Consider the following 11,659-nt stretch of genomic DNA (forward strand, 5'->3'; position numbering starts at 1 on the left):
GGTAAACAAACACTCTTGAAGAGAAGCTGGTTTCAGAGAGAGTTCCCTTTACTAGAAGTGAGCTTCTCGGGGCCAGGCCTGGTGGGCTGAATGCAATCTGCCCTCCCCCTGCCCCTTAAGTGGGGGTCCAGCTGTGGACACAGGACTCAGCCAGAGAGACCACTGAGGCCTGATAGCAAGAGTCCTTCCCATCTGGACTCAGCCCCCAAGACACAGGTTCTCAAGCCCCAGAGACCGCAGCTTCGTTGAACACCTGGTTCTAGGTGGAGGGAGCACCCATCCCCAGCTGGGGTCATGGGCCAGGTGCCTGTCTCCTGCCAGTGTCCTCTGCTGCCCAGTGTGGCAGGGTTCCCCAAGCTCTGCTGTGAGCTTGACCAGCCTGGCAGGTCCAGCCTATCACCACCCTCCACATCGCAGCTTCAGGTGACTCTAGAAATGGCGGATGAGGAACCCCCCCTTTTCTCTTCCTTAAGCTCCCCACAGGACGAGCTGAAACCCTCACAGCTTAGGCCGCCACAACCAGGAGGAGTCAGGGCACCTCTAGGGCTCTGGGCCCATGGAGAGGTTCCAGCAGGTGGTGGAACCTCTGGCCCCCCTGCAGCGGGGAGTCTGGGTGAGCACAGGCTGGAAGTCACCTTTACCGGCTGGGGGTCCTGAGTCCCATCTCTATGTGGGTCCCAGTGTCCCCACATCTCATCTGGCATTTTGGGGGTGTGCCCTGGGGTCTCGGGCGACTTCCCTGCTGGAGATTCCACACGCCTTCCTGGGAGTCCCGGTGCTGGCTGTGTTGGGCCGGGTGGATCCTTGAGGCCTCCTACCACCTGATGCTGAGGCTGGAGCCAGCCTTTTCCACCGCGTGGTAGCTTGTGTGCAGCAGGCGGCTGGCCTGCTCTGAGCCCTCGCCCTGCAGCCAGTGCCCATACAGCTCCTGGACCCCAGGTGCGTCTTCTGGTGCCTCGGTCCTGACCATGCTGTATAGCCTCTCAACCTGCTGGAGAAGCTCCTTGCCAGGCATGTCGGGGGCCTTGAGCTGGCCTCCACCATTCAAGCAGCCTGTGGCAGAGAAGGACGGGCAGAAGTGTGGTCAAGGGGAGGGTGTCAGCACACGGGGTCCCAGAGGGCCCACTCTGTCTGCAGCTACCTGAAGGGCAGGCCATGACCTCCACATAGTGGTATGGGCAGCGGCCTCGCTTCAGCTTTTGCACCAGGTTCTGGATGTTGCGGAAGCCGTAGGCCGCGGCGAAGTGCAGCAGGACCCGGCCCTCCCTCTCCAGAGTCACCTCCTGGAGGTCCTTGTTCCTGAGGGGACACAGACCAGGCTGTCCACACGGCACGCCCAGGCTTCCTCCCGGGTGGGGGACAGTGATAGGGGAGGGTAGAAAGCTCCCTTCAATGAGTGGGGCAGGTGGCCTCAGCCCCAGCCTTGGTTTCCTGGTCTGTAGAATGGGAACCCCACCTTCCCAAGGTCTGACAAAGGCCTCAGCCCACCCTCCCTGGAATGGGGACTCACGTTGGGACACACCCTGTGCCAGGAAAACCGTCCTGCCACCATGGGCCTCTGGGGCCCTGGGTCACCGTGCTGTGGGTAGGGGACACTGAGCCCTATGATGAGGAGACCAAGGGCTGGAGAGCTCTGGCCCCTTCACATGAGCCAGAGGGGAGGGCCCAGCTCCTGCCTGGTGCCCCGAAAGGCTGCCCTGCCCCAAGCTCCAGCCCTTCCCACTGACCTCAGGGGTCTGTAGGTGACTTCAGTGACGTGGATTCCAAAGAGCTCCTGGGCTGCATACCGGAACACGTGCTCCAGGTAGCCCCCCGAGCCCCCACCCTGATGGCTGGTAGGCTCCTGGCCAGATACACTGCTGCACCTGGGGAGGAGGGCATGGCCTCAGGTGGTAGTGGGGCTGCTGTCCACCAAGGCTTCCGGGTAACCTCTGTCTGTCATGTTTGAGAGCGCTTGCTTTCTAAGTGGAAGATGAGTCACAGACTCCAGGGCTTTGTGGGTGTGTCAGGAGGAGGCTCTGGGGGAAAAGGACTGTCCCCTCCGTCACGTCACCTGTTCTGGGGAGCTCAGACCTGTATGAAGTTGGGGTCAGCTCTGATAACCATCAGCCAATTGTCCACAGGCCGTCTCGTGAACTCAACCACCTCTGGACACCAACACATACAACGGGGCAGACGCAAAACCAACCAGGAGGAAGCTGAGGCAGAGAAGAAGGGGGAGGACAGTGCCTGCCCCCGCCTCATCCCTTCTGCTGCCCACCAGGACATCAGTGACCCCAAGGTCAAGAGCACCCCAATGCTGGACGAGCTTACTGCCCCTGACATGGCAGGCGCGACGTACAGACTGTCCAGGGGAGCCGGCTCCAGCTCTGACAGCGAGACCCCTTCTTCTTCCAGCAGCTTGAAGACTTCTCCTACGATGAGACCACAGCACAGACAGACGCTCTTCAGCTGAATCTCAACAAAAACAGAGACCATGAAAGATCCCCACCACCTGCATCCCTAGCAACCTGTGAGTGGCCAGACGTCCAGCCCCTGCTCGTGAGTGGAGGATGAACCCAGCCAGAGGCAACTCCACTTCTGAAGGGCCTCCCGGTGCTGCGGTAGGGCAGACGCGCCTGACCCTGGGGTGCCTCACAATGCGCCTGGAGTGGGCAGGGCACCGCGTCCCTGGACAGCGACCCTCCCCGGATTGTCTGCCTCCCGGGTGGGCGTTCATTTCTCTTTTAAGCATTTGGAAGCCTCTGCAAGGCTGCTCAACTCACAGACGGGGTGACCAACATGAGCCAGGGGGGTTGTGCTGGGCCTGACGCTGGGGACACAGCGCCAGCAGGCTCGGGGCCCCGCACCTGTTGTGATGACACAATCCACATCGCGTGTCTGGTGCTCTTGGCTGAAGAAGTCGGGTCTGGAGGCTTCCAGCTTTTTGTCGTAGCAGGGCATAACCGTCACATGGTAGATCTTGTCGGGGGTCAAATGCTGCGTGGAGAACACGGCAGTGGTGCAGCTGCCTGGCCCCAGCAGCAAAGGCTGAGGCGGGGGTGACAGCACAGGCACGGCTGGGAGCACAGTTCTGCGTGTGGGTCCGTGACCACTGCAGTCTTGGCTCATTTTGTAAGATGTGCCTGTTACCTGCTGCTGGGAGAAGAAGTCCTTGACCAGGGAGCCCATGACCTGCTGCGGGGACCGGGCGGTGCTGATGTGGGGGAGGAGGACGTTCCCGTGGGTCTTCTCGGCGTAGCAGATCCAGCCTGAGGCCAACACAGGGTGGGGGTGGTGGGGGAAGCGAGCAGGGGAGGGGTGTGACTTTCTGGGGTGGACCGACTTGTACAGGAGTTAGGAGCCCACTAAGGAGCCCCCACTCTGCTGTCGCCGACACGTGTCTCAGGTGTCCCTGTGATCACCCCTCTGGGAACTGAAGCGACTACAGGTGACCCGCAGGCAGTGCCTGCTGACCAGCCCCTCCCCCAGCACTCCCGTCACCCAAGTCCAGCTGTTGACATCGGTCCGCAGCATCAGCATACCTGGGCAGGCGGAAGTCAGCACAGGCAAGGCCTGCTTGGAATCGGCCTGTGCTCGGAATCGCCGCACGAACTCCCGCTGGCTCTCGAGGAGGCTGAAGTTCCTCGAGAAGGTGGTATCAAACACGTAGTGTGCCCCTGCAAGGGAGCACCCACCTCACCCCAAGAAGGATGGCCACAGCCCCAGGCGCTGCCCACCTTGCCCCGGGAGCAGGGCTCTGCCTTCCCCTGGGGCGTCACATGACACGCTGGTGTGCAGACAGCCCGGCGTCCTTGGGCCTTCCTTCCTTTGAGCTCGGTGGCTGCCAGGGACCAGGCCAAACCCTGCATGCTGCCTAGGGCAGCCGCCGGCACCGGGGCTCACCCCACGTCCTCCCAACCCTGCTCCCAGCACGCAGAGGTCGACCAGCTGATCTGAGCCAGAACCCAACTCAGACCTGGAAGATGTGCCTTGATGGTGATAGTTTAAAAACAATATTAGGAGTGGGTAAATTCCAGACTCGGGGAAGTGCAACATCAGAATTCAGACAGTTTTCTATTAAAAGGCACTGCTTTCTGTATCAAAACAAAACTTCAAGTTGAAGTCAACCTCAGATAGAGTTTCTGATGCGTTTAAGCCCAGTGACAGCGGGGCATGACAAGCCCCCGCCAGCCCTCGTGTCCAAGCAGGAGCTCACCCAAGGTTCAGCACCTACCTATTTTTTTAAAGAATGCAGTTAATTTCCTGGCGGTGTCTGTAGGATTCAGCTGAAATCTCACAGCCAGCGACGCTCTGGACTGGGGAGAGACCGAGATGACAACCAGCCTCTGCTGATCGGGCGCTGCCATCTGCAAAGCAAGGGACCTGCCGCTCACTCTGTGTGTTTAACAGATTCCAAGCCTAACTCCATCAGGGCATGTCATTTTTGCAAACACGTAGAACCTAAAGTTTAGGGTTAACACTTCAATGTCAAAATACAAGTAACTGACTGAGATCCCACCGATGAGACCTAAAAATGCCAGGAGTCACTAGGAGACATAGGACAAAGGGCACCAGAAGATGAGCTGCCCTGACAACACGAGGACAACACGAGTGAGGGATGCTGGGGTTGATGTTGGGTTAGAGTGGCATCCCAAAGACTGCCCCACTGCTCACCTTATTAGCACCTAGAACCTTCCGCAGCTCCTCGTGGCTCTGCTGAGTGATGAGCACGGTCTCTGCCGAAGTGACGCAGCCACTGCACGCCAGGCAGTCGTCCAGCGAGATCTTGGCCCTCTCCAGCTTCTTCGTCCCTCCATCCTGGAAGCACAAGAACCTGGTACCCCAAGGGCCCTCCGCATGAGGACGTGGAGCTCTCAGATGATGGGACCCACAGGAAACCTTCATTCTCCGTCTCACAACACTGACAACCAACTACTGGCTTTATGTGCTGTAAGTTCTTAGAAATTAAATACGTATTGCAGAAACACGTATACACGTTCTAGATTTTCATAGTGGCACCGAATTCTAACTTTGGTACAAACTTGGCTGGCACGTCAGATCATATTGAAGAGGCTTGCTGCCCGCCAGGGGTGGGAGATGGGCGTTAAATCTGCAAAGAAGCAGCTGACTCATCACAGAGGCCCTGGACAGTCGTTGGTCCCCAGGCTGCCCTCACGGGGCTGTGGGGACAGGAAAATGCCCAAGGCCAGGCTCTAAATGGAGGAGGAAGAGAAAGGCAAGGGCAAAGATTAAGGAAGAAAGGACAGAGGGACAAGGAGAGGGGCAGAGGGAGGAGATGGCGGGAGCCTGTGCCCACCTGGGCTGTGCCTGCCTAGTGCCAACACACAGAAGAGTGGGTGAGGGACACAAGGGGCAGTCACAGTGTCAGACTCGGCCAGACATTTGCAGAACTTGGTGTTCAAGCCAGCCTCCAGGCTGGGCAACTCTTCTTAGCTGCAAAAGATCCCAGTAGAGCCCCTTCACTCCCTCTGCACACACAGGAGTGGTCTGAGCCAGGGCCAGGCGAGCTTCAGGGGCCCAGAGTGTGACCAGGGGGCTGACAAGACTGGAACTCCCTTCCAGCCCAGATCACTAGGCCTTACTTAGCACCAAAGCCACAATTTGAGCTCAGTGCATTTTCCCAGGTTGGACTGGCCTCAAGGCCAGGCTGTGATGCTGTGCTGAGCAGGGGGCTGATGTGCTTCCGACTTCCCTCCAGATCAACCACTGCTGCTCTGGAGCAGCACCCACTGGGTCCCTAAAAAGGACCCAGTCTTCCGTGCTGTGCTGGGCTTGGGCGGGACCCATGGTGTGCTGCTGCGTCACCCTCCTGGGCTGAGTGAACAGTGGCTCTCTCCCTGTGAACTCTGGATCCTGCTGTCTGGCCCTACCGTGAACCATCCTGTGGCTCCTCCCCTGCTTGGGCAGGATCCCCGGGCCAGCGTGCCTGGTGGTGCCTGCGGTCCCTGGGACAGCACAGATGTTCTTGAGAGTCCAAATGGCAAAGAGTCGGGGTAAATTTTAACGCCATTGGATTAGGATCTTGTCATTCCTAAATTACACAGGAAGTAGGTGTTCCCTAAGAACAAGTGGTCTGGACTAGAAAATCTTACACAATTACAACTCAGAGAAGGAGAGAGGGAGGGGATGCGGGAACTGCCATCTCTGCAAAGAGCTCTCTGCAGAACATATCTGAGAAAGGACTGGTGAGACGTGCAAGATCCTGTGGCCCCTGCATTTGTCACTCGACGGAGCAGTGAAACGTGGTTCAGGCCAACCGAGCTGGCACTTACCTGACTGACTTGGAAGTAACTCCCATCATCTTCGATGTGGATCTTGGCCGCGCCGCTTCCCGGCCTCTTATCCACCCTCATGGGCTTGATGCAATCCTATACCAGTAAGAAACCCCAACAGGCACCTGAGTGCACAGAGGCGGAAGAAGAGGGGCAGCCTGATGGCCACACCACCACCTGGGACGAAAACTCTGCCCTGATTCCGGTCTTCCTGCAGCAGAAGCACTCTTAGCGCTATGGATCTTGTTACTGCTTACCCTACTCACGCCTGGTCAGACACTCTGTCCGACCAAGAGTCACTCTGCAGGTCACAGTCAGATGCAGGCGGTGCTGACTGGGCCTGCACGCTAACCTGTCTGCAGACAGCACCAACCCACACCCTCACCTTCCTCAACGTAAACGTCTGGCGCAGCACCGTGGCCAGTTTTTCATTGACTGCTGGGAGGAAGCCAAGGGGTCGCTAGGAACGCTTGGCCCCGCCCAGTTCCTGGAAGAAAGTTCCTTTCTCTGCCCAACTCCTGGAGTTCTCGCGGTCTCTCTCAACAGGAGCACCTCACTGGCCATCGCATTCCCAAAGGGAACTAGCCCCAGAAAGCCTTGGTGGGAGGCCTATCCGAGCTCCTCCTGCCGCTGTGCCGGGACCAGCCCCACCCGTTCCTCCTCCCGGGACGTCTTAGCTATGGCCCTCCGAGCCCTGGTCCTGCACGGCTGGTGGCAACCGATAAGCGGAGACACCAGATAAGGGCGGCCGGCTCTCAAGTGCAGCTGTCCTGTCCCCTTTGGGGGCAAGCTCTGTCTTCCCCCCCGGGGGCGACACCTACGCCGACCACCGCGGTGACTCCAGCGGAGCATCTCCCCTGCTCCCGCAGCGGGGTGGGGCCGTCCCACTCTGTTCACACGCAAGGAACTGGCCAGGGAAGCTCGGCAGGGTCTCCCGGGCCCCAAGCTAGGTGAGTCCGGCTGCAGTGGCCGCCCGGGAAGGGGACGCGGAAGCTACGGGGCTGTGCGACCCAGCAGCCCCGCTTCTTAGCCCCTCTCTCAGGGGAGAGACTACGGCGGAGGGGGTTCCCCGCTCACGGCCGCCGCCCGGCCCGCCCACCTGAGACGGCGCGATGAAGTCGTCCAGGTCCGTCAGCTGCAAGGCCCCGCTGAAGAGCGACGCCATGGTGCCACACTGCCGCCCGCCGCCGCGCGCAGGTGTCACCAAGTGCCGCGAAACGGCGAAGCGGTTCCGCCACGCTGCCGGAAAGCGTCCGCATGGCTCATGCGCGACTGGCCAAGCGGCCGGGCGTCCGGAAGGCGCGCGCCCCCTGCTGGCGACCCCGGGCACCTCTCACTCTCCCTCCCTGCCTGGGCGCGGGCTGGGAGGCAGAGGGGCGACGGGGCGGCGGGGAGGCGAGGGCGCTTCCCTCGCGGTCCCGGGCTCACCTGCCAGCCAGGTGTGCGGCCCCCGCCGTCTCTGCCCCGGGAGAGATGCAGCCGACTTCCTTTACTTGGTTCCGGACGCAGCCCAAGAACCCAGAAGGGCGCCGGGGACGCAGAGACGCCCAGTTTCTGTTGAAAAGAGAAGAAAATGAGAGTGACGGGGATGGGAAGCCGTTCCTCCCGAGGCTGCGGCTCAGTGCAGAGCCCTGGGGTTCTCGGAGAGAGTCCGCGGTTATTTCAAAGACCAGCCTGAGAAAACTCCATTTCCCTGTGAGATTTTATTACCTGAGACAAAACCGCTGCTGGCTGGACTCAGTTCTTGAGTTGTCATGTACAGGTAATGACCACTTTTTATGGGGCTTTCCAGAAAACGCCAGTGATCGAGTCTGGCACATCCCTGGGACCCACGTGGGCCCAGCCCTGAAGGTGCCTTGGCAGGATCAGCCCCAGAATGAATACCCCGCGGGCAGGGCATGATCTCACATGCTGGGGCCCATCCCAGCCTGTGCTCTTCTTGGGGTTCTTGTTCTGATGTGGGCTCTACCTGGTGATTCCTCACCTACCTGCGGGTTAACTGTGACGTTCAGGTGCCTGAGGCCCAGGGGCTGGTGCGGCCTCCTCCAGCACCTGCCGCCTCTCCTCGTGGCTCCCAGGATGGGAACTTCCTTTTCAGCAACGAGAGGGGCTTTCACCAGGGGCTGTACCTGGTGGGCTTCCAGGCCCCAGCACCCGCCGTCCTGGAAATATCTGACTAAAGTCTGGGGTACGATGCCTGAAATCTCAACATTCTCACTCATCATTAGAACCAGACAAATACAAAAATAAACTTAGTTTCACTGCAATGCCTCAGAGAACGTTTACAAAAAATGTGTGAGGATAATAAGTGCTGTTGGGATCAGGGCAGGATGAGGGTCGGTTAGGCTAGGGTGATGGAGAGGGTTTATAGCATAGGGGGCTCTGGCTGAGGCTGGGGGACAAAGGAGGGCTCTTCTAATGCTGGAGGGGGACAGTTTGACGTGTAGATATGCAGGGTGGTTTCCATCTCTCTTTCCCCCAGAACCAGTGGAGCAAAGGTGGGGGCTAGTCAAAAGATGGAAACAGGGCTTCCCTGGTGGCGCAGTGGTTGAGAATCTGCCTGCGATGCAGGGGACACGGGTTCGAGCCCTGATCTGGGAAGATCCCACATGCTGTGGAACAACTAGGTCCGTGAGCCACAACTACTGAATCTGTGCGTCTGGAGCTTGTGCTCCGCAACAAGAGAGGCCGCGATAGTGAGAGGCCCGCGCACCGCGATGAAGAGTGGCCCCCGCTCGCTGCAACTAGAGAAAGCCCTTGCACAGAAACGAAGACCCAACACAGACAAAAATAAACAAATTAAAAAAAAAAAAAAAAAGATGGAAACAGCCCAAATGACCATCAGCAGATGCGGATAAAGGAATGTGGTCCATCCACACCATGGACTATCATTCAGCTATAGAAGGATTAAGCACTGACACACTGTAATGTAGACGAACCCTGAAAACACTGTGTCTAGTGAGAGAGCCAGACACAGATGCCACTACTGTGTGATTCCACTTATGTGAAATGTGCAGAACAGGCAGGTCCATAGAGACAGGAAGTAGATTAGAGTTATCAAGGCCTTGGGAAGGGGTTTCAGTTTGGGATGATGAAAAAGTTTTGGAAATAGATAGTGGCGATGATTGCACAACATTGTGAATGTAACTCTTGCCACCAAATTGTACACTTAAAAATGGTTACAATGCCCAATTTTGTTATACATATTTTAACACAGTTTTAAAATTAATAATGTAATATGTTAAAAACCATTGAATCGCACACTTTATTTATTTAATAATTTTATTTATTTATGGCTGCGTTGGGTTTTCATTGCTGCCTGCGGGCTTTCTCTAGTTGCGGCGAGCGGGGGCTACTCTTCGTTGCGGTGTGCGGGTTTCTCATTGCGGTGGCTTCTCTTGTTGCAGAGCACAGGCTCTAAGTGCGTGGGCTTCAGTAATTATGGCTCGTGGGCTCTAGAGCGCAGGCTCAGTAGTTGTGGCGCACGGGCTTAGTTGCTCTGCGGCATGTGGGATCTTCCTGGACCAGGGCTCAAACCCGTGTCTCCTGCATTGGCAGGCGGATTCTTAACCACTGCGCCACCAGGGAAGTCCCTGCTATTGATTTTTTTTTTTTTTTTTACTTATTTATTTTTGGTTGCATTGGGTCTTCGTTGCTGTGCGGTGTGCGGGCTTCTCACTGCAGTGGCTTCTAGTTGTGGCATGCGGGCTCAGTAGTTGTGGCGCACAGGCTTAGTTGCTCCGCAGCATGTGGGATCTTCCCGGACCAGGGCTCGAACCCATGTCCCCTACGTTGGCAGGCGGATTCTTTTTTTTTTTTAATTTATTTATTTATTTATTTATTTTTGGCTGCGTTGGTTCTTCGTTTCTGTGCGAGGGCTTTCTCTAGTTGCGGCGAGCGGGGGCCACTCTTCATCGCGGTGCGTGGGCCTCTCACTGTCGCGGCCTCTCTTGTTGCGGAGCACAGGCTCCAGACGCGCAGGCTCAGTAGTTGTGGCTCACGGGCCCAGTTGCTCCGTGGCATGTGGGATCTTCCCAGACCAGGGCTCAAACCCGTGTCCCCTGCATTGGTAGGCAGATTCTCAACCACTGCGCCACCAGGGAAGCCCAGCAGACGGATTCTTAACCACTGCGCCACCAGGGAAGCCCCTTGCTATTGATTTTTAAATCAATCTTATTGTGGTACAGTTTATGCACAATAAAGGCATCCATTTAAAGGGTACAGTCCAAAGAGCTTTGGTGGTTACACACATCCGTGAAATCTCCACCCCAGTCAAGACAGAACATTTCCATCAGCCCCAAAAGATTCCTCACTGCTACTCCTGCGAACAGGAATCCTGAGTTTTAGTGAAGCTGCCTGGCCCCGGCAACCAGTGATGTGCTTTTTGTCATGAGGGATTCGTTTGAAATTTAACATTTTTATAGAAACAGAATCATACATTATGTACCCTTCGATATCTGCCCCTTTCACTCAGCATAATGATGTTGAAATTCATCTTTTTCCCCCAAGTATGAGTAGTCTGTTCCCTCTTATTGCTGACCAGTAGGTCAGCATATGAATAATACCATATTTCGTTTGTCCATTGGTCTACTGATGGAAATTTGTTTTTCCCCATTTTTGGCTATTGTGAATAGAGTTGCTATGAATATTTACGTACGAGACTTTGTGTGCACATCCAGGTTCATTTCTCTGGAGGGATTACTTAGGAGGGGAATGGCTAAGTTGTATGGTTAGGAGTATACCTAACTTCTTAAGAAAATGTCAGATCCAGGTGGAAAATGGTGGCAGCAGCTGGATCCTGGGTTTCTGGGCTGCGAGGTTCGTTCCCGGCTGCAGCTGGAGCAGCCTGTGTCGAGTGGCGCCATGGTGAGGAGGGCTCAGCTCGCATGTGGAAGGCCCTCACCTACTTTGTGGAGCTTCCTGGGGTGGGAGTGAACACGCTGAACGTCTTCCTGAAGCACCACGGAGAGGAGGAGAGACCTGAGTTCATCACCTACCCCCACCTCTGTATCAGGTCTAAGCCCTTTCCCTGGGGAGATGCTAACCATACCCTATTCCACAATCCTCATGTGAATCCACTTCCAACTGGCCATGAAGATGAATAAAGAGAACGTGGACCACTACCCAGTGGGGACCACAGCACTGGTTTGGACCATTACTCTGCACACATGGACCAGAAAAGTGTATGGGACCTTAAGCTCACCTTCTTGTATCCAGTGATGACCATTATACTGATCTTCTGTCCCTTTGCTTATGGCAGGAGATGGCTTTAATAAATAACTTAGTCAAGGGACTTCACTGGCGGTCCAGTGGTTAGGACTCTGCGCTTCCATTGCCAGGGGCCTGGGTTCGATCCCTGATCGGGGGACTAAGACCCCACAAGC

The 11,659-nt window shown here is 56.7% G+C and overlaps 1 protein-coding gene across 2 annotated transcripts; it reads right to left on the reverse strand.

The window, feature by feature from the left end:
- Positions 1-30: 30 nt before the first annotated feature.
- On the reverse strand, positions 31-7,447 carry CIAO3 (cytosolic iron-sulfur assembly component 3). Of its 2 annotated transcripts, XM_061210040.1 has the most exons (11): positions 7,375-7,447; positions 6,276-6,371; positions 4,657-4,800; positions 4,217-4,349; positions 3,525-3,659; positions 3,133-3,251; positions 2,850-2,979; positions 2,342-2,414; positions 1,728-1,865; positions 1,142-1,299; positions 31-1,053 (listed from the first exon to the last, which is right to left on the reverse strand). In XM_061210040.1, the coding sequence occupies exons 1-11, from the start codon at positions 7,438-7,440 to the stop codon at positions 815-817; spliced, it is 1,431 nt and encodes a 476-aa protein (XP_061066023.1). In that variant the 5' UTR covers positions 7,441-7,447; the 3' UTR covers positions 31-814. The 2 variants fall into 2 exon arrangements, with proteins under 2 accessions (XP_061066023.1, XP_061066024.1); XM_061210041.1 differs by lacking the exon at positions 1,728-1,865.
- Between the last annotated feature and the right edge of the window lie 4,212 nt (positions 7,448-11,659).

The sequence above is a fragment of the Eubalaena glacialis genome, chromosome 13 (genome assembly GCF_028564815.1).
Source record: "Eubalaena glacialis isolate mEubGla1 chromosome 13, mEubGla1.1.hap2.+ XY, whole genome shotgun sequence".
Taxonomy (NCBI): Eukaryota; Metazoa; Chordata; class Mammalia; order Artiodactyla; family Balaenidae; genus Eubalaena; species Eubalaena glacialis.